Here is a 23,531-nt window from a genome sequence, read left to right on the forward strand (position 1 = left end):
GGGGCGCTTTAAGAAAGCATGTGGAATGATGCACGGCATAAACATGCCTGGAGATCAAAAGGAGTAAGACAACCCACATTTTAGCACTTCCTGGTCACTACAAAAAAAAAACAAGTAAATAGCTCCCCTAATTTTCCTACTTGAATGAATAAATGAGAAAACAATTTATTAAAGCTTACTCTCTGCAAAGCTCTGCATCGGGAGCACAAATGTTAAAGTGAGCCTGGCCCTGCTCTCGAGGGGCCCCTCCCTGTAACAGGAGAGACAACATCTGGGGAAGGTCCCAGGCCCCTGAGGGGGCAGCCGCAGGGCCATTCCCCACTGAGAGAGTCACGGCAGTGCCTGATGTGGAGCCTGGCCTAGAGAGGGCCTGGGACTCTGGTGACCAGGGCTTCCTTTTCCCTGCAGCCCCTGCAGGAGCAGGGCCCAGGCTGCATCTCCCTGGGGGCGCTGGGTGGGAAGCCTGGTTCTTCCCAAAGCTCCTGGGCTCAGGGTCCTGGGCTGTCTCCACTGGGGTCTGAGGGACTTGGGGGTCCAGGGGGTACTGGTACACTGACTGGGCCCTCACCATTACAACATTATTTACTCCTCCATTAGAGTCTTATTCTGATCTCCTCATGGCATGGAAGTGACCTTGGGTTCTCAAAGACCACAAGTAGCAGGCTCCCCCTCCCTAAAAATGCATCTAGCACAGACGAGAAATGTCTTGTCTACTCCCTGCAGCTCAGGGTCAGACCACATTTTCAGACATCACTAAACTGACCAAAAGGAGGACGAAATTTTTGGCCACAGCAGTTCCCAATGACTAAGGCAAAAAAGGGGCTGCAACTTGTCTTAGGAATATGGACAAATCACAAATTTCTGAATTATGAAATACCATTTATCAATCATACAAGCAAACGTTCTAAGTCTTGGCCTCAATTTTTGGTTACTGAAACAATAAGCCCCCACATGCTGCTCTACAGAAAAGATGAGGCACCATGCTGTTTTCAGGAAGCAACACTGGGATGCACAAAATGTTGCTCTTATCAGCTGAGCTGCCTGGCTTAATGTCCTTGGAAGCAATTTTTCCCCCTTAACATTGCTTCTGACCAAAGGCTGTGACTCCACTCGTTCTGCTCGACTCCAGAAAAAAGGACTAGGAGCAAAGGGTAGAAGACGGCAAAACGTGGCCCTGATTTAAAGGATTAAATGTCCCAAATGAAAGCGAATCAAAAGTCTTCTAGCAAAAGCTGCCTGACAACTCAGCGGGCTTCTCATTCAAATGTGGGCTGGACAAGGAAGGAGGAAAGGACATGGAAGGAAAGAGGGGGACGGTATTTTCTGATCTCCTCGAGAATCCAAGCAGGACTCTCAAGTCCCTATCTAGAGATGTCCCACGTAACAAGATCGTTTTTCATCACAAAAACAAAGACAAATTCTGGTGAGTCCCATGTGAACCATTTAAGATCAAGATTGAATTCTGATGAGAAGGTAACATTTTCACCAGATAAAAGCAAAGAGAAGGGCAAGCCAACAGCTTTACTTGCATTTGTTTGCAAAAAAAAAAATGCCTGATAGGAAGCTGAGATAATTCAAATATTAAGAAAATTCCCAAAATTACTTTATGAAAGAAATTTTGCCCAGTGAGTGCATTTGGGTGTTTCCAAGTTCCTAGACCCCAGAGAGGTTGCCAGGCACTTTCACAGTTCTGTGACAATTCAAGAGTGTCATGAACCCTTTCACAGGCAAATGAAACCCAGGTAACCTTTCTCAGAACGCTTTTAAATGAATAAAAAAAATTCACAGGATCACAACCAATTATGCTGAAATATTTATCTAATATTAAAAAACAAAGCCAAGTTCACAGACTTCAAGCCTGCTATACAGGAACTGTGTGTCAGCCACACACAGCATTAGATAGGCTATTTCCTGGATCACTGATCAATAAGCTTCCAGCCCAAGAGCAAGTGGAGCTATTCAGAATGAATCGATGTCCTTAGAGAATGCAGGCAGTGTCTCTGGTTGAGGCATGACGCTGAAAATTGCTTTCAAATTTCATTCCTGACATTTCACTACAAAATGCAAGTCAACTGGTGACTTTCCTTTCTAATAAATAATTCTCTAGATGGGACCAGAGGACTAGGGAGCTGATTAGAAAGGAAATATGGTCAGAAGTCATCAAGTGTTCAATGACTCAATTACTTGGTTAGACATCAATTAACAGACTAGCCCCACTCTGCCCAGGTAGCAACCACAGCAGGTAAGGAAGAGTACGATCCTTGAACATGCAAAATAAAACATTTCTCTGTGACAATAGTTTCTAGCTTTCCACAAGTTGGGCTATTTGCAGGTAAAAAGAAATCAAGTGCGTGTACCTGTACGGTCTTTTTAATTCTATGTGAGGGACCAGGGTACTCTGAAGAATACAAGTCTGTTAGGAATAATGAGTTGATTAACGTTGACTTCCCCAATCCAGATTCTCCTACAAGAAAACAAAAGGCATTATTAGTCCCTTTACTATCACATGACACAAACACACCCCTACCCTGACCATCCAATGAGATCCCCTCATAGGCCCCCCACATCTGCAGCAGGTCCACCACGAGAAGAGCATAAATTGCAGCAAAGCTCCAGGATGCATAGCCAGCTACGTATTCCAATGTGAAACATGAAAAGGATTTAGAGAGTGGAAAGTGGCTCCAAATGCTCAAGACGGTCCCTCCCATACAGCCAGTCTATCATTCCCTCTTGAGATGAGACTTATTCACTTGTCTGGATAACTATAAAGGGGGTAGGGAGGATGCTAAAAATGGCACTGTTTTAAGACCATCTGTAAACTAAATATGAGCTCTTGGGGCACACTTTGGCCACACTGCTGGAGGAGCTGCCCAGGAATTTGGACATTCCTGTTCTAACAAGAGCAGAAGATACAGCTCAAAGAAGGAGGGCTGCCAGGTACTTGCTGGAAAAGTAAAGCAAAGAGGTGGCAGAGTTGATCTCCCCATACAACCAAAAGTAATGGACATTTCACAGGACGACTGGCCTACGTGCCAGGGACTGTGCTAAGCACTGGGGATACTAAGAGAACGGCATCTGCCCTCAAGGAGTTCCATATGAAAATGACACTGTTAGGTCCGACAAAGGCTAAGCTGGAGGCGATCCCAGAGAAGGCACTCCCATTAAGGGGGCCCAAGGAGACTAAAAGATGAAGTGAAGGCCAGATCTGGGCTGAGCAGAGTTTACAGATTATGGAAACCCAGGTGAAGGAAAAGATGGAAACTCTGCCTCCTGGCCACAAACAAAATAACTCCAGACTGCTTCAAAGACAACAGCAATAAGGCTGATCAGGAACCTCAGAAGAGACATAACACACGGATCTCCCCTGTCGTCCCCTCCTTGCTCTCTATCACCCCTGAAGACGTGGCCTTTGTTCTCGCCACAGGACCCCCAGCCCAGCTGGTCTTCTCGGATCGCCGTCTCTGCTATCAACCCACTGTCTCAGTTTTAGTTTCTTCTTGTCTGTTACTGGCGGCTTCCCTTCTCTGTCCCAACATGTCCATGGCTTCTCCATCTTCACAAACACTCAACCACTCAGGGCAGCCCCACTTCCTACGCTCTCACTCTCCTCCCTCTGTGCTCCGCCTCCCGACCTCTCTCCAACATCACCGATGGTCTCGTACTTGTGTTTTCTCAGTCCTGTCTACCCTGACACCTCTGCAGCCTCCCACTGATTATCAGCCTCTTCTCACTCCTGGTCTTCCTATATCCCTGTCTGGCTGCTGCTTCCAGACTCCTTTGCTGGATCTTTATCTAGCTCATGCCAACTAACTGTGGTCACCCCCCAAGGCTCTGTACTGGTCACTCTTCTGCCTCTCTATCTAGCTCATGACCCATAAATTCAATTATCTTAATAATAATAGCTAATGTTTATGTAGGGCCTACTATGTGCCAGGCACTGTTGTTAAGTGCTTCACGTATATTACTTCACTTATCCTCACAACCACCCTGTTGAGGTAGGTGCCATTATTAGCTCCATTTTACAAATGAGGAAACTGGAGCAAACAGAGGTTGAGTGACTTGCTCAGAGTCTCACAGCTAGAAAGTGTCTGAGGCTGAGTTTGTACTCAGGTCTTGCGTCCAAGTCCAGCACTCTATCCACTGGGCCACCAGGTTGTTACCTCAATGTTATAACTAGCCTGGGAATCAGGAGATGTATTTTCTGGTATTACTCTCTACCCCTACCTAGTTAAGTGAGCAATCAGGAAAGCTCGCCAAAATTTTCTGTGCCTCAATTTTCTCAACTATAAAATGTGGAAAGTTAGATCATATAACATCCAAGGTCCCTTTCAGCCTCTGTCCCCTCAGAGACAAAGCCAGGCCTTGCTTTTACCCTTCAAGTTTGTATTTTTAATACCGACATTTCCTAAGACCACACAATGTTCAAAGGAACCAAAAACCCTCAGAGAGGAGGATGAACATCCTGCCATTTTACAGATAGAGCAAGTGAGGCCAGAGGTACTAAAGAATTTGTCCAATCACCACCAGAACGATGAGCCAACCTTTTCCTGGACCACAGCTTCAAAGTACCTGCTATTCCTACATGCTCTGTTTTCTACAGAAGTAGCTGGCATGCGAACGGCTAGTTTTAATAACTAACAAATAGGAAAAGCTCAATTTTAGATAAATACCTGAAAATTTTTGTTCAAGGTAAATCAGGTTGTCACAAATGAGTTTAAATAGGAAAAGCAGACTTTTAAAAACCCATGAAAATTACTAAGCAATAAACATTTGTTTTAAAGATGAGTCATAGAAAGAATAATAAAAAACAATTCCAATTATTCTCTCTACATTGTGAAAGAGTATTTTTTTTACCCGAACAAGTATAAAGCACTCTTCAAAAGAAATCCTCCCAACATGCCATTTCACTGAAAACATTCAGAATTTGGTTCAGCTTATTACTTTCTGGCCTATAGCAAGGTGAATAAAATTACAGGAAGTTTTCACCTTGAACCCAAAGTATTTTATAATGAAAGTGAGTCAAGAGAAACTTCTCATTTAAAAGGGCACTGAATAGATATGGGAACTGAGGCCGAGACGTTAAGTAACTTGTCCGACAGAAGGTGCTTCTGTCTCTCTCCCAGGGCTAGGAGCGGTGTTTGGTTCTATCTCCCAATAAGGATGGGCTCCAGGAGGGCATGAACAGCCTCCCCTAAACTATGCATCTCTGCCAGCACTGGGCCAAGTATTCCACACACAGTAAGATTTGTTGAATGAGAAATCAAGGCCCAGCTCAAACTTAATCTCATCCACAATGCCTTCTAAAATCTCCCCAAGAGGAACTGATTGTTCCCTCCTTTAAATAACTTACAGGAAAAAATACATGCCCCAAAAAACCCACTTATTTATACATTTGGGTTTTAATTCTTTTCACATATTTGTTTTCTCTTTATATACTTTAAATGCTGATCCAAGTATCTTGTATATGGAAGGAGCTTCCTAAACACTGACTCATCATTCCAGCGAACAGTATTTTGTGAAAGTCTCATCAACAGCCAGATGTAGCATCAGCAACACCTTGCATTTCAAACTTTGACAGTGATTAATGCAAAATGGTCAAAACGTGGCCCCCTTCCTTATCAGGACAATTAGGCACCTATCCATCTAATCCAACAAGCATTTTTAAGCACCTACAGAGTGCAAGGGACTGAACTAGGTGCTGGGACACAAAGACAAAACATAAAACAGCCTGCTCTTCTCAAGGAGTTGGGGGTGAAGGGTGGGGTGGGGGAGAGCAGAGAGAGATACAACATTGACAAAAGTTGCTGCTGAGTGGTTTCAATCACACTTGACTCTCTGTGACCCCATCGTGGATTTCTTGGCAAAGATACTGGAATAGTTGGCTATTTCCTTCTCCAGCTCATTTTACGGATGAAAAACTGAGACAAACAGGGTGAAGTGACTTTTCCAGGGTCACACACAGCTAGGAAGTGTCTGAGGCCCAGATCTGGACTCATGGCCCAGCTCTACATCCACTGTGCCAGAAAAAGAGGCATCATGCTATACAGTGTTCTTTCCATCTCGAAATAAACATAACAAAAAGAGAGATCAGGAAAAGCTCCCAATAAGAGACTCAGGCCTGGAGCTGAGCCTTCAGAGCAGACAGGAATTTAAGAGGTGAGGGAGGCATTCATTACAGGCATGGAGGCCCAGGTCGGAGAGAATCGGCAAGCTGAGGAAGCAGTGTGTCATCTGCCTGTAAGACAGACAAGAGAAGACAAGGGGCCTAGGATGGGGGAAGGAGGCTCCACAGCCCAAATGATCCTATAGGAAGTCATCTGTTGTTCTTAATCAGGGCAGTGAAAGGGTCCAGCCTCTGACCTTAGAAAGATCCCATAGCTTTAAGGAAAGATGAATGGGAGAAGGGAGACCCAAACCCAAGGTCCATCCAATCTGGGAGGTCCAGGAGCAAGGGCCTGCCCCAGGCTTGGCATTCCTGAATGTGGAGGTTAACACTGCAGTGGGGGCTGAATGGAATATGGATTGCTTTATTGAGCTGGAAAGGGGGAAAGCTAGGAGTCTGAAACTAAGCCCTCAGGGCAGGCCAGGGGCCTCAAAGAGGGAAGGCTGGATGTGAGCAAGCAAATAATGAAAAGAGCACTAATCATCTCACTCTACTGAGCTTCCATCTCTTCTGCAAAAGATAAGGGCCTAATTAAGGAGGGTGACTTTGGGTTAGTCACCTGGCCCTTCTACAGACTACAAACTGGAAAGATGTTTAGAAAGCACCACTCAAAGGGACCTATACCAGAGATTCCAAAGAGACAGTGTGGCCTAGGGGATAAAATGCTAGGCCTAGAATCAGAAAGACTCAGGTTCAAATTCCACCTTCCAGATTTTATTAGCTGTGTTATCAAGGCCAAGTCAGTTAACCTCTGTGAATATGAACTGAGTAGGCTGGGAGCGCAAAACATCGTAAAGAACCAGGGGCTGGAGGCAGGGACCAGAATTCAAATTCAGCCTTAGACACTAGCTGGGTGACCCTGGGCAAACCCCCTTGGCTTCTCTGAGTCTCAGTTTCCTCAACTGTAAAATGGGGATAATAAATAGCACCTATCTCCCAGGGCTGTTTTGATTGGTGTTTGTAAGCCCTTAGCATAGGGCCTGGCACACAGTAAGTGCTAAATAAATGTTTGTTCCCTTCCCTCCTCTGAATCATATTCAAACTAAATGAACTGACACAATGCACACAACTTCCCAAAAGCCATTTAAATGATTTTCTTAAAAGTTCCTATGGTCAACCCAATATAATTTTATGAGAGGTGGTGCTTCATTATTTAAATTTAAATTTTTACAGGAAAGTGCTCATCAAAGGATTCTATGAAAGAGAAGACAGGCTAGTCACAAAATGCAAGCAGTCCAGAGAACCCTAACCCTAACCCTAATTGCGCTTTGGGCAGATGGGGCACCCCCCCAACTCCCCTGAGAGAAAACCCTTCAAATGACATGGATGAGGGTAGCACGAAACAGGCAGCCACAGATGGGTGTCTTCTGCATCAACGGCACTGCTTGAGGAAAGGGTTGACTGGCTGGCTGGTTTTGTTCTGTTTTAAAAACAGGAGCCTGCAATCTCTCCTGTATCGATGGGGATGATTATCCATGGCTACAGAGAGCTCCAGCAGCTGCTCTAGACCACTTTTAAACAAGTTTCACCATCCAGAACATGCTGTACAAAACCCATCCTGATCTTTAAATGGTGGACAACATTTGAAAGCAGTCCCAGTTTTAAAGGCAGCTCGGGCTTCTCTTCTGGACTTGGCCTTGTTCCTTCCCAGTCCACTACTGAGAGGATAATGAAGAAAGGGAAGAGAAGAGCCTGGCTTCACACTTGTGGCCAGCCAGCCCCCTTCTGCTGCAGACCCTCAAACCAGACCCCTGGCACCCACTGCCCATCGGGGTGCCCACTGACGGCCCTTATCACTCTCTGCATGGGACATCTACCAATACGATGCGCTGAGGCGGGGCTGTCAGTGAGACTGGTGGGGTGCCTTGCCCCTAGCAGAGACAGAATGGAACCGCAGGGATTTTGCACACATGGTGACAGGGCTCAGGGCTCCAGAACAGCCCCTGTTCCCGCCAGCTAGAGGGGGCTCAGATGGATCGTGGGCAATCCTCCATGGTAGCACATGTGCTTTACAAATTCAGGGCCTGACCCTTGAGATCACCTCCTCAGTGCCCAAAGGCCTTGAACAGCAATTTCTTTACCTTTTTGTCCTCACCCTTCCCCCCAAACTCCCTCCTCACTGATAAATTTCTTGACTAGAATGTTTTCCTCTTAACATTAGAAGAAACACTGTGAAGGGATTTCTATATTTATTATATTTAAGTCTAAGTTGAGCAGCTCAAAGAGTAGGGAGAGAAAGAGAACAAGCATTTATTAAGCACCTACAAGGTGCCAGGCACATAGGTGACTTAAAATCTTACCTACTACCATAAGCGTGAATTCAAACCCTCTCTTCACAGATTTTCTGTACACTTGATTTGGGAGATTCGCAAATCCCACGTAGCCTTCAAGGTTCTTCTGTTGCTGTTTGTTGTTTTGTTTTTTAAAGGAAAGGGAATAAAATTAGTCATTAAAAAAATACTAATGCTATACATTTCTAATCCCCTTCCTTAAAGTGATTTTTGAAAATTATATAACAAATCATTATTCACAGCAAATCACACCAGCTTTTCATATCAAATGTTGGAGGTTAAAAAAAAGCACTTATTCGAAAACAGCACCAAAAGGCATGATGGATTGGGTTTCAGACAGCTCACTGGAAATGTTACAGCAGTAAGTAATTGTCTATAAACAACCGGAGGGGGGTGAGGGAGGAATGACAACAAAATTAAAGAGACCTAGCTCAGACCAATGATTTCACCTCACAAGCCCTGAAGGTTAGTAACAATAAGATTTCGAATGAACAAAAAGCAAGCTGCTAGAATTGTTCACAAAAATTTTTAAATCTGTTTAGAATGATTTTTCTGCTCCTTTAATTATACAGTAACTTGGCTCACAATGGCCCACTCCCCCACTGGGTACTTTTCTTGAAATTTAGCCTAGTCATGAAGGGAAATCAAAGCACTGAGTTCTTAACAATTGTTCCCCATAAAACTGTGCCGGTTTTCACAGCCAATGGCAAGTTAGCAGCCCTGGTGAGCAGCTATGCTGGGGCACTGGCTTCAGGCTGATGAAGATTCTGTGGCCGTCATCTTCAGGGAAATCAAATTTAGCCAAGCTGCAAAACCAATTTTATCTCAACTTGTTAAAAATCTTCAATCATCTCAAGTGGGAACTCCTAAAGGGTTATAAAAATAAATGCGATCTTTCACTTAGCCAGCAGCAATAAGTTTTCATCCTGGAGGCTTAAAAACGACATCACAGTGGTTAGCTTTAAGCTTTAAAGTCTTAATGACTGTATCTCACCAACTTACTAACATACTGCTGCAATGATGAGAAAACATGAACTACATTTGCATTTTAAAAGTTCGTGTCAATGGGACCCTTAAAATTGCCTTGCTATTATTCTACTCAGGATCAACATGGGAAAATCCTAATTTCAAACCCATTACCACTTTTCTTTTACTGCTGTAAAGGCCCTTTTTTCCTTGCAAAATTCACTAACAAACTTTATGTCTAAATTTTTTCTCTAGTCAACATTAAATGTCAATTCTGAAATATTCTCAGTTTTAGCTGTTGAATAATCTATAATAAATATGGTGTGTGTCTATTATGCACAGAGCATGAAACTGCATTTAAAATTTATCCTCAGCTCAATTTTCCAACAAAATTTTACTTTTTAATTTATGACTTAAGTTGGGAAAGGAGAAAATCAGTTGTTTTTATGACTAAAAAGTCACAGAGGATACTCACAGCTACTTTGTAGAGAATATATTTCCATCATTCCAGTGTTCCAAATAGCAACAGAGTATTTCCACGAAGGCATGGTAAAATGAGGAATTCCAAGAATGGTATGTTGCAAAGTCAGGCCAAGAAGTGTAATCCAATGGAACAAAGCAAAAAGAGGGGGAAAAACGAAAGTTACTTACGTGTAGTGAACAAATCATTTAAACTCAAAATTATTTCAGTAAATTAACAAAATAAACCACAATTTTGTCAAACATGGCATCTTAATACTTCTCTACTGTCAACAAAAGCATAAAACACTGATTTTCATTTACTCTTTAAACTCTGGCACAAAAAAGTTGATTTATTTTACAAGGGACCCAAACCTTTTTTCTTTTTAAATGGTGAGTAGCTACCCTACTTTTTCACTGCTCTCATTGGTAAAGGGAAGTAGGGGAATGCATCAAAAGCATATGAAGTTACATTATACATTTTAAGCTCGTAGAATATTCAAGGAATAGTTACCGGCACCCCACCCCCAGACAAACAAAGCACAGACACTTTTATAATCACTGGATTAGACTTTGCAGGATCAGATAAATCCAGAAACTGGGGCTAAATTCACGAATGGGAATAAAGATAATGGGAGTTAGAAACTTAAAATAGTGAAGATAAAAGTAAGCAAAGTTAAAGGCAGTTTATGAGATATAAAATTGAAAAGAATTAACAGTAATAGAATAAGAAAGATGAAAGGCAGTTTGAAGTATAAAACAAGAGTTAACAGAATAAGAAAAGAAAGTAAACAACTTTGGGCAAATCACTGATGAAAGGTTTCTATTCTGACTGTATCAGTCAATCACAGATACATAATTTTTTATTTTTTTTAGCTAGGCAAAGGGGTTAAGTGACTTGCCCAGGGTCACACAGCTAGTAAGTGTTATGTGTCTGAGGCCGAATTTGAACTCAGGTCCTCCTGAATCCAGGGCCGGTGCTCTATCTGCTGCACCACCTACCTGCCCCTTCGATAACATAATTTTTAAAATGGGAATCTACAACTTTCTTATATTAGGTGGACAGTAAAATCCCTTTGATTTAATACAGAATTACTATCAATATGGGGGTAAGACCTGGACTCGGGGTTTCATTGATAGGAAAATTAATTCCCTTGACCAGTTGGCACCATCTTCTCTGCAACTGAGAGGCTAAGAGGGATGCTGGGCCAGGACCACATGGCCAGTATGCAAAAAGGCAGAATGCAAACTCATATCCTTGGCTATAAGACAAGATACACTACACACTACCATTACACTACACAAGATACCACTACACACTACTACACATTAGGCATTTTGACTTAGAAAACCACAAATTAATATTGTGTTTTATCGTAGGGTAGCTAGGTTCAAATCCAGCCTCAGGCACTTACTAGCTGTGTGACCCTAGCTAGGCAAGTCCCTTTACCCCATTAGCCTCAGTTCCTCATTTGTAAAATGAGCAGAAGGAAATGGCAAACCACTCCAGTATCTTTGCCAAGAAAACCCCAAATGGGATCACAGAGAGCCAGACATGTTTAAAACAAATCAACCACAATAACAAAAATTTTTTTATTCTATTTCTGTTGTTCAACATTTGCTGATGACTCTTAAATCTACTTATCAGCCCTAATCTCTCTGCCGGCACCCAGGATCCCCTCTCCAGTTCCCTACTGCACATCTCGAACTGCAGCACGCCCCAACTTCAACGTTTCCAAAATTAAACTCAATATACCCTGCCCCAAACCTATCAATATATACACATCTAGGAAGGGAAAGCCTTCCCCAACCCCTCTTAATTCTAGCACCTTCCTTAATTATTTCTTATTTACCCTGTATATGGATTGTATGTTTGTCTCTCCCATTAGACTCTGAGTTCCCTGAGGGCAGGAATTGTCTTTTGCCTCTTTTTGTATGCCCACCATTTAGCACAGTGCCTGGCATACAGTAGGCACTTAATTAATGTTTATTGATTGATCTGTCTTAAGATTTGACCAGCTAAGCTTCGAGAAGTTTGACTGACCACGAGGAGAGAGCAGCATACCAAGTCAGGAAGGCTAATCTACTAAGATATGGACAGGCAGGGAATTTGGTGGACAAAGTCCCCACACCCAAAGGAACACTGGTCATTTTTAAATACTACAATAGTATTCAATCTTATTATTATACACACATGTGTTAAAGGCATATAACTAAAGTTAAAATGTCACATGCGATAAGCTTTCCAGATCTATACCCAACCAGCAATACAGACATCAGAGAAAACTCAAAATGTCAACAAGTCTTCAGGATCTACAACGTACCCATCTGTGCCTGCTCAATGTGCCCGCCCTACGTCATCTGAATGCAAGAGACGGCACGACACACAAAGATGCCCGGCATGTTTTTGTGCTTTACTGTAAACATTGAAAACAGTAGCTTGTTCATGACAATGTACTCTCCATAAAGTACAATTTTTTTTTCCCCAAGCTGGCCAGTACATAAAACGAGTTGAACAAGACTTTTTCACCATCCAGAAACCATATAATATCTCAACATGCACAAAACATAAAGTAGGAGTTATAAAGAAAGGTCTTTTTTTTTTTAATGAAAACAGAATTGTACTATAGGTTCTGGAGTCTGATGCGTTTTGGCCACAAAAAAAGCCTCTCACATTTGAGTGTATAATCAGAACATAAACACTCTTCTACATTAGAAAAAAATTCCCAACTACCTCAATTTCTGACACCAATAAGGTGAGACTTCAGAGCATATGAAAGTCCATTGATTCATCACCACGTAAATTTTGCCAGTGTCCCATAACTGCGACAAATAGTTTAGAATTTGTGGGTAAAATCAATGAATAAATGTTTATTAGGTGCTTATCTCACTCAGCTAATCCTCAGCCCTGGCCACCCCACTCCTCTTCTCATCTGCCCCAGAGGCTGGACAAAGTCAGGTGAAGGCTTTCCTGGATCCATCCCCAAACACAGACTCACCTTAACTGAGGTCTTCATCACTTCAAGTTAATTCCCCTATCCAGACTGATTTGCATGAAGCAGCTCGGTGGGAGTCTTCAAGTCTCCAACTCTGCCCCACCCCCCCCCAACTCACAGACGATGACCTCACTTGCTAATTTATTGAAAAGACCAAACCAAGATGACTTCACAAACAAGACTTGAAGTCAACCATCTCAACCAAACTAGTCAGGCATTATAAACCACAGGACCACAGGATGTCAGGCAGTCTCTAGTCCAATTCCCCTCGAGCTGACAGATAAGGAGAAATTCAGTGACTTACCCAGGGTCAATTGGGTTGGCTCTGAACCCAATTTCTGATTCCATATGTCATGGCTATTTAAGAGAAAACTGTTTTGCCCATGAGAATTCAAATTCCTTGAGGACAAGGCTGCTTTGACTTTCTACAGATCCCCAGCACTCAGCATTCACTTAATAAATGCTTACTGAAGTTTGGCCCAAAGAAGAAATCTGACAAGATCCCCACCTTACTCACCTACACAGATGAGTGGGGGTTGGGAGAGATGCCCTCCCATAGGTGTGGACCACTGCATATTATGTCAGATTTTTTCAACCTATTTATTAGTTTTGCTGACTTTTTTTCTTTCTCTTTTTCTATTTAAAAAAAAAAATCTGTTCTAAAAATGCTCTAACTCATTATGGATTAGAGAAATGCAAATTAAACAACTCTGAGGCACCACATCACATTCATCAGATTGGCTAATACGATAAAGAGGAAAGTGATAAGTGCTGGAGAAGATGGGGGAAAATTGGAATACTAATGCATTACTGGTGGAATCATCAACTGATCCAACCATTCTGGAGGGCAGCTTGGAACTATGCCCAAAGTCTACAAAACTGTGCATAATCGTTTGATCCAGCAATACTACTACTAGGTCTATCCCAAAGAGATCATAAAAAAGGGAAAAGGAGCCACATATACAAAAATATTTATAGCAGCTCTTTCTGTAGTGGCAAAAGAATTGGAAATTAAGGGGATGCTCATCAATTGGGGAATGGCTGAACAAGTTGTGGTATATGAATGTAATGGAATACTATTGTTCCATAAGAAATAATGAGCAGGCAGACTTCAGAAAAACTTGGAAAGACTTACATGAATTGATGCTGAGTTAAGTGGGCAGAACCAGGAGAAATACACAGTAATAGCAACATTATGCGAAGATCAACTCTGATATTATCGACTTAGTTCTCAGCAATGCAAGGATGTCTAAGACAATTCCAAAAGACTCATAATGGAAAATACTGTCCACATGCAGAAAAAGAACCATGGAGTCTGAATGCAGATTGAAGCATACTATTTTCTTTTTTCTTTCTCATGGTTTTTCCCTTTTGTTCTGATTCTTCTTTCGTAACATGACTAATATGGAAATATGTTTAATATGATTATATATGTATAACCAACCTATCAGACTGCTTGTTGTCTTGGGGAGGGGGAAAAATTTAGAACTCAAAATCTTATAAAAGTAAATGCTAAAAACAAAAAATGAATATATAAATAAATTTAATTTTTAAAAAAATCTGCTGTAAAGGAGGGAAAGGAAGGAATATGAGGGAAATTTAGGTGATGTTAATCATTCAGCAAATATTAAGTAAAAACAAGATGTTAATAAAAATCTATTAAAATGCTTGCTGATTGATATACCACTGATTGATATATTCTCTCAAAGAATATCTAGTCTAACATGACCAACAATCCCTTCTACTTAAAGAATTTCAATAAAGGGGAACCCACTAGCTTCTCTCCAAGGTAGCACATTCCAGCTTTAGACAAGTTCCAAATAAAAGGACGTTTTCTCATAACTTCAATCCTAACTGTACCTATCTCTCACTACCTTACCAAGTCCTGTACCTTGGGCAAAGAGAAATCACATCCTTCTTCACCAAGCTAGTGCTTCAAATATTGGTCTCCCTTCTATATCTGTCTCCTGTCTTCTATTCTCCCTGCTAAACATCCCCAGCTCCTTTAACCAATCCCTCTCCCTCCTGGTCAATATCCTTTGGCATGCATCAATGTGCCCCTATCCTTGCTAAAACATGGCATCCAAGAATGACCGTAATACCCTACATATGGGACTACCATGGAAGAGAACTATGGGAATCCCCTCTCTTCTTCTGATGAGGGAGCACACTAACTGGACTGGCAACTACACCTCAGACTTTTGACCTACAATACATACTTTACAACTCAGTAACATCCCTCTTTTCTCAAGTTCGCCACCCTGGAGCCATCTTTTCTCTCCCACTCATTCCCCCCACTCACCCAATCCAATCAGTGGCCAGATCATGTCAACTCTATCTCCACACAGTCCTCATAGATCTATACCTTCTCTTCACTCAGAGTCACCACTCTCTCCTACTGACTAGGCAAGAGCCTCTTAACTGGTCTTCCTGCTTCCAATCTTTCCTCAGAATTCTTCTTCCAGGAATTACAGTGTCTCTCATGCTACAGGTTCTGCTGCTAGCCCAAACTCCACAGTCATATCATCAAGGGAAACAACCTCATTGTAGAACAGGCCCACCATCCTGATCTACTCTAGAGTTAGAGTTAAGGCTGAAATATAGAAAAGTGTGTGTGTGTGTGTGTGTGTATTTTTCCCCAGCCCAACTTCTGACCAGTAACTGCCACTGAGAAGCAGCTGCAAAGCTGAGGCATCCCGGGACTAGCAGTACTCTGCAGACCACCACACCAGTGCCCTTTCATTGATCTTCTGGAGGAGCAACCTTTGTGGAGATATGACCTGACAATTGCTGCTTCTGCAATTCCAGCCTCCTTAGCAGCCATAGCTACTGAAGACAAAGAAGACAAAGTTCTTGCCACCAAAGTCCCTGGTACTTTGCAAATGGTCCAACATCAGAAACAAATATGGTTTGACAGCAGGAAATTATATTCAAGATGACACATTTGAAACAAAAAAAAAAGATGACACATTTGCCGCTGATCACTGGAGCTTGGCTTCTGACTTACTTCTTCCCCTCCCCCTCATTAGAATATGAGCTCCTTGAGAGCAGGCTGTCTTGCCCATGCGTCTACATGCCTAGTACTGGAGCACACTGTTTTCTACATTCTAAGCACATATGAAATGGTCTTTCCTTCATGCATCTATCTGCACATCTTCCGGAATCACCAAAACAATCTCCCCAAAATACAACTTTGGCTCATGGCTCACCACCCTGGTTAAAAAACTTCCATATTATCCACACAAATCATTGGCATTTCTATATATTACTAACAAAGCTCAACAGCAAGAGATAAAAAGAGAAATTCCATTTAAAGTGACTGTAGACATTATAAAATATTTGGGAGTCTACCTGCCAAAACAAACATGAACAAGCACTTTTCACACAAAGTCAGATCTAAATAACTGGAAAAATATCAGTTGCTCATGGGTAGGCCGAGCTAATATAATAATGACGATCCTACCTAAATTAATTTACCTATTCAGTGGCATGCCAATCAAACTACCCAAAAATTATTTTACAGAGCTAGAGAAAACAATAACAAATTTCATCTGGAAGAACAAAAGGTCCAGAATACCAAGGGAACTAATGAAAAGAAATGCAAGGGAAGATGGCCAAGCCATACCAGATCTTAAATTGAATTATAAAGCAGCAATCATCAAAACTGCTTGATATTGGCTAAAGAAATACAGTGGTGGACTGGTGAACAGGTTAGGTATGCAAGACACAACAGTTAATGACTATGCTAATCTACTATTTGATAAATCCAAAGACTCCAGCTTCTAGGATAAGAACTCACTATTGAACAAAAACTGCTGGGAAAACTGGAGAACAGTATGGCAGAAACTGGGCAATAGACCAACATCTTACACACTATACCAAGATAAAGTCAAAATGGGTAAATGATTTGGATATAAAAACTGATACTATAAGCAAACTAGGAGAGCAAGGACTAGTTTACCTCTCAGATCTATGGAGAAGGGAAGAATTTATGACCAGACAAGAGATAGAGAACATTATAAAACGCAAAATGGATAATTTTTATGACATTACACTGAAAAGTTTTTGCACAAAGCCAATGCAACCAAGATTAGGAGGGAAGCAGAAAACTGGGAAAGAATTTTTACAACCAGTGTGTCTGATAAAGTCCTCATTTCTAAAATATATAGAGAACTGAGTCAAATTTACAAGAATACAAGTCATTACCTCATTGATAAATGGTTAAAGAATATAAACAGGCAGTTCTCCGATGAAGAAATTAAAGCTATGTCACATAGCATTAAAGTCACAGGAAAAAATGCTCTAAATCACTATTGATTAAGAGAAATGCAAATCGAAATGACTCTAAGGTACCATATCATACCTATCAGATTGGCTAACATGACAAAACAGGAAAATGATAAATGTTGGAGAAGATGTGGGAAAACTGGAACACTAGCGCATTGTTGGTGGAGTTGTGAACTGACTCAACCATTCTGGAGAGCAATTTGGAACTATGCCCAAAGGGCTATAAAATTATGCACACCCTTTGACCCAGCAATACCACTTCCAGGTCTGTATCCCAAAAAGATCATAAAAAAGGGAAAAGGACCCACATGTACAAAAATATTTGTAGTGGCTCATTTTGTGGTGGCAAAGAATTAGAAATTGAAGGGATGCCCATCAATTGGGGAATGGCTGAACTGTGGTACATGAATGTAATGGAATACTATTGTGCTATAAGAAATGATGAGCAGGCAGACTTCAGAAAAATCTGGAAAGACTTACATGAACTGATGCTGAGTGAAATGAGCAGATCCTTATACACAGTAACGGCCACGTTGTGCAATGACTGACTTTGACAGACTTGACTCTTCTCAGCAATGCCAAGACTCACAATGGAAAATGCTATCCACATGCAGAGAAAGAACTATGGAGTCTGAATGCATATGGAAGGATACTATTTGCTCTTCTTTTCTTCTGTCGTTTTGTTTTATTGCTTCATTCTCGTGGTTCCTCCCATTAATTCTAATTGTTCTTTAGATCATGACTAATGGAAAAATATGCTTAACACAAATGTATAAGTAGAGCATATATCACATTGCACGCCATCTTCAGGAAGGAGGGGGAGAAAATTTTAAATTCAAAATCTTATGGAAGTGAATGTTGAAAACCAAAAATAAATAAATAAATCATTTTTTGAAAAAGACAAAATAAATACAGTGTTAAAAGAACAAGAAAAAAAAGAAACTTCCATATTTTCTCTTGGATAAAATCTAAATTCTTCTACTTGGCAGCCTGGCTCCAGGCTACCTTTCCATCCAGCAAAGGTTAAATGATCCCTTGTGTGTATAAGGAAGTGCATGGGCTGCACAAGATGGCTTCTGAGATTCCTTCCAATTCTAAAATTCTGTGAATTCCAGGCTTATATCACATGACTCCCTTTCATGCATTCTATGTTCCATCACAAATGGCCTAGTTGCTGTCTCCAAAACTTGGCATGCCGTATCTCCCATCTGTCCCTCATACCTGGAATGCCCATCCTCTCATCTCATCTGCCTCTTAGACTGCATGTCTTCGGTTCTGGTGTCCCTTCTGAAGGAAAGCCCTTCCCAGTTCCTCTAGCTTTTCATGCTCTTTGCACCCCACTTACCTTTCATCTATTTACATCACGTGGCCATTGCACCCCACCCCACCCCCAAACCCCGAGTAAAACAAACTCCTGAAGGAGGAGAGGGACAATTTTTCACCACTGCATTCCTAGATCCAACCGAGCACAGAGGCATGCAAGATTGTGTAAGATCTTATCTAAGACTCTACAAGAGAAAGACACTGAAATGTCTATATTCTATCACTTCCAACTCCATTTTCATACTAAAATCTTGCCTTAAAACACAGGCATTAACTGACACTTGCTGACATAAATTCTTCTCACACACAGCCTAGGAGAAAAGTTGAAGAATTTCACCATTTACATTTTTCAAATAGTTCAAATATAATCTGCCTTTTAAAATGTTCACTCTCACAAGGGCACCAGCATGTTACAACATTAAAGTGACATCATGTCCTGAGTAATTTCATTTAGATTGTGTTCATGTTTGTTGTGAAAGCTCTTTCCCTCCCCTTCACAGATGAGAAAAGGAGGGGGCATTCTGCCCTAGAAAGATTCTGTCAACTTTTCAATTCAACAAACATTTATTAAGTCCCTATTATGTACGAGGCAAAACAGAAGTTCTGTATATTTACTCTCACTCATATTTTCCAAAACCAAATCTGGATGTTTGAACTTTGGTATGAGATTATTTTCCCATTAAATTTTTATTAGAAGATAGGCCTTTCAGGCAATTTTTAAGAGATTTTTTTTCTGTTTTGAAGTCTGCTGAATTCTCCTGAATTCAGTCTGTTTCTAGCTATTCTAAGATGATGTTCTTAGAAATAATTACCCACTATATTCCTATCTCCACACTCTGTAACATCATAAGTACATATCTATACATTTTAACTAAAAAATTTTTTTAAAACCAAGTTAAGACCTGCTCCTGTCAAGTAGATCCCTCTTTCTAAAGTTTCCTATAAAAAGCTTCAAATTGTGCTGCCTATGAATAATCCTCACTGAAGGTAAACCATGTGCTAGTCTAAGGCTCTTCTGGCATAATGAAAAGGGTATTAAATTTAGGGGCCAGAAGATTCAAGTTCCATCCCTGTGGATGGGTTCAAGTTCCATCCCTGTGGGCCGCTTAGTCACGTGACTTCTCAGTCTCCTTTATGTGGAAAGCTAGAATAAGCCTTCTACTGCTATTTCACTAAACGGCCTTCTGGAAGATGCTTTGTAACCCACAAAGGATTGTATAAATGTGCTATTAACTCTGCCTCACCTTGAAGAAATCTAGGGACTTGAAGATTATGTTGCTGGAGTACAAGTTATGTCAGGTCCTGCCATGCTAACAAAGTCTTCAAGACAGCCAGAGAACTGCTGGGACCCCTTTGTGGAGAAAGATTGGGGTAGAAGAGAAAATGGTATAAAGTGAATAAGAAAAAGAACTACATAGGTAATTCAGATGAGTATTGGCTTATGAAAAAGGCCAAAAGCTGGACACGGAGCAGAAATCTGGGGGACAATTAGATTATTCTACCTAACTCCAAGTGTAAGAGGTATAGCACTAAATATATAAAGTAATTTCGGGATCACCATTTTTATTACATTGGCACAATTCAACCACACCCACTTCCAGCTGTTTAAACAGCCTTCCAGCTGTTTAAGTCATTCTTTATTTCTTTTCAAAGTGTCTTGTGATTCTAATTATTTTATGGGTGCCTTAGATGTTCCACGCACTTTTTAGTCCCAAATATTTTACACATTTTGTCATTTTAAATGGTACTTTCTTGTCTAACCTTTCTATTTTAAAAACTCACCATTAAAGCCAACGGTGGAGATCTCGTACACACAGTGCCCTCTGAATTACACTATATATCACAATCTTTTTCATTCGCCTCTAGTTTATGTTACTGAAAACATGAATCCAATCCAAAGTTCCAATTCCTCATCCTTCTTGACCTTTCCATTGCTACTGACACAGCCAATTATCCCCTCCTCCAAAATGCTTTCTTCCACCTTAGCTTTTAAGATCCAGTTTCTCCTGGTTCTGCTCCTATCTGTCTGACTAGTCCTTCTCAGTCTCTTTTGCTTCTGCCCCTGCATCCTCTTCTCTCTCAACACCCTCAACTGGTGATCAAATCCATCAGTTATCTCTAAACACATGTGCACATGTGTGTCGTATGCATAATCTATGTGTATTTTTAGTGGATTTTAATTTACATGTGAGATATATGGCTAGAGACAAATAGAGCTACACCTCCAGGACTTATTTCTCTCCTAAACACAGGCAGAATACTTGCTGGACAGCTCCACCTAAAAGTCCCCCAGGCACCTCCCATCAGCAGGTGCAAAACAGAACTGCTTACCCTTTCCCTAGAGACCTACCACTCCTCCAGACTTCACTAGTTCTCTACCCACCTGGGCACAAGTCTAGATCAGGCCCCCTTACCCAGTACATGTCATCTCCATTCCCTTCTCCAGCAGTTACCAAAGGAAGCCTGTTGAGTTCTCTCTGGCCAGATGACTAACTAACAAATCAGGCTTCATATATGAGGCAGCGCCCGAGCAGCACCACTGGAGGAGGAATGAGATGGAATGGCGTGTCTGGAGAAGAACAAGGAGGTCAGTCCTACCAGGACACAAAGAGTAGAAGAGAGCAGAATGAAATACATGTAGGAAGAGAGGTTTGAACCAAAATGTAAAAAGCTTAAATGCCAGAGAGTTGGTCTTTTCTCCGAGAGACAACAGAAAGCCACTCAAGTTTCATGAGCACATAAAGGCCATGACCTGACTGTACTTTAAGAATATCAACATGGCTTCTACTTCTAGTGAACACCAAACGGTGGACAACGCCGGTGCTGCAGGAGGAGCGGGAGGCCCCGGGGGCCCCAGAGTCGGATGTCGAGGTGGCTTCCATGGTGGCTTTGGCAGTGGGGGTCGAGTTCATGGCCGTGGCCGCGGGTCCCGGGGAGGAAAGGCTGAAGACAAGGAGTGGGTTCCTGTCACCAAGCTGGGCTGGCTAGTCAAGGGCATGAAGATCAAGTCTTTGGAAGAGATCTATCTTTTCTCCCTTCCTATGAAGGAGTCTGAGATCATAGATTTCTTCCTGGGATCTTCATTGAAAGATGAGGTTCTGAAGATCATGCCTGTTCAGAAACAAACTAGAGCTGGACAACATACCAGGTTCAAGGCTTTTGTGGCCATCGGTGGCTACGATGGCCATGTTGGCCTGAGTATCAAGTGCTCCAAGAAGTGGCCACAGCTATTCATGGTGCTGTCATTCTGGCCAAGCTGGCCATCGTTCCTGTGAGACGTGGCTACTGGGGGAACAAGACTGGCAAGCCTCACACAGTGCCCTGCAAGGTCACTGGGCGATGTGGATCGGTTCTGGTGTGCCTGATCCACGCCCCTAGAGCTCCGGTGCCTAAGAAGCTCCCTGATGATGGCTGGAATTGAGGACTGCTACACATCTGCAAGGGGCTGTACTGCTACTCTGGGCAACTTTGCTAAAGCTACCTTTGATGCCATCTCCAAAACATACAGCTATCTAACCCCAGACGGGTGGAAAGAGACTGTGTTCACTAAGTCTCCCTATCAGGAATTCACCAACCATCTTGTGAAGACTGACACTCGAGTGTCTGTCCAGCACCCAGGCAGCTGCTGTGGCAACCACATAAATGATGTTTTTTATAAACAAACAAATTGAACTATGCCTGCTTAAAAAAAAAAAGGAAAGAATATCAATATGGCAGCTGTGTGGGCTACACTGGACAGGAAAGTATGGAGCAGAGAGATCAATTAGAGCAGGCTGTGACAGCTCTCAAGGAAAGAGGTACTGAGGGGGCCTAAAATAGGGTGGTGCCTTGCATGAAGTGGAATAGAGGGTTGATCTCTTCTTGATCAACCATCGTATGTCTCGGGTGGGGGTGGGGGGCGAGGAAGGTGGGTAATTGGCAGGGATGTTGGGGTGGGCTCCTTTTGAGTACAGGATGCTTCTGAGACAGCTGCTGAATCCCTTCTAACTCACCAACTGTACAATTCTGTAACTGGAAGAACTGTGCCACCCTCAAAAGAAACAGGAGTTAGGAAAAGGAGAGAGTTAATAAATTCCCATTTGGACAGGTTGTCCAGTGTTTAAGTTTTAATGAACACGCGTCCCTCAAAGGAACGTGGACTCCCTGAGGGTAGAGACTTTTTTGTCTTAGTCCCCACTGCATTTCTCCAGGCCAGGTGAGAAAGACACAGACTAGGGAATAAACAAGTCTAGATTCCTCTTTCCTAGTCTCCACTGGTCCCTCCCACCTTCTAGCATTCTGTCAAACATCATGCTCTGCCTACAATGTCCTTCCTTTAATATAGCAATTCTGGGACTAAAACCCTCAAATCAAACAAGAAGCATTTGGGGGCTGGGGAAACAAAGCAGACATTCAGCAGTCCCTGAAGCCCAGCTCCCACCTGGGGGAGACAACAGGAACACGTATTCAATACATGCAGACTACATATCCAACAAGGGGAGTCAGGCTACTCCTTGCTCCTCCTTCACTAGCACCAACATCTTCCAACCTCCCACCCCCCACTATGAACCGGATGTCCTAAAGTCAATCCGCCCCCAAAGGGCTTCAGTTCTCCCCTTCCTGACTTCTTTTACTCTTCAGGGCACCAGTAGCAGCCTGCTTGTCACGCAGGCTTGCAGACTAGGTGTCATTCTTCATTCTCTCTCACTCCCCCACTGCCATATCCAATCAATTAGCAAGTCCTTATATCTCTCAAATATACTCCCTTTTCTCCTATGACACTGCCACTGGTACCGGCCCTCAACAACTCATGCCTGTGGGGTGGTGTCTCTCCCCACTCCAATTCATCTTCCATTCAGATAGCAAACTGATCTTCCTAAAATGAAGGTCTGACTCGTACCACCTTCTAATCAATAAACTCCAGTGGCTGCCAACTACCTCCAGGATCAAAGACAAAATGCTCTAGTGGGCATTCAAAGCCCTTCATAACCCAATCCCTCCCTACCTTTCCAGTTCTTGGACGGGGGCGGGAAACCTGCGGCCTCCAGGCCACATGTGGCCTTCTAG

At 42.2% G+C, this 23,531-nt stretch overlaps 1 protein-coding gene across 3 annotated transcripts in view; it reads right to left on the minus strand.

The window, feature by feature from the left end:
- The window catches only part of SEPT7 (septin 7), a 76,616-nt gene that overhangs the window by 34,415 nt on the left and 18,670 nt on the right, over positions 1-23,531 (minus strand). The window contains exons 1-4 of one of the 3 annotated variants that reach the window (XM_027835956.1): positions 12,204-12,222; positions 10,794-10,795; positions 8,464-8,566; positions 2,358-2,464 (exon numbers count right to left, since the gene is read on the minus strand). In XM_027835956.1, the coding sequence (XP_027691757.1) occupies positions 2,358-2,464; positions 8,464-8,566; positions 10,794-10,795; positions 12,204-12,207 (216 nt within the window). In that variant the 5' untranslated portion in view covers positions 12,208-12,222. Of the gene's footprint in view, positions 1-2,357; positions 2,465-8,463; positions 8,567-9,895; positions 9,901-10,793; positions 10,796-12,203; positions 12,223-23,531 lie in introns of those variants that run through there. The other 2 variants (XM_027835953.1, XM_027835955.1) reach the window with 2 other exon arrangements.

Source organism: Vombatus ursinus, unplaced genomic scaffold, assembly GCF_900497805.2.
Source record: "Vombatus ursinus unplaced genomic scaffold, bare-nosed wombat genome assembly UNPS02014817.1, whole genome shotgun sequence".
In the NCBI taxonomy this organism is placed as follows: domain Eukaryota; kingdom Metazoa; phylum Chordata; class Mammalia; order Diprotodontia; family Vombatidae; genus Vombatus; species Vombatus ursinus.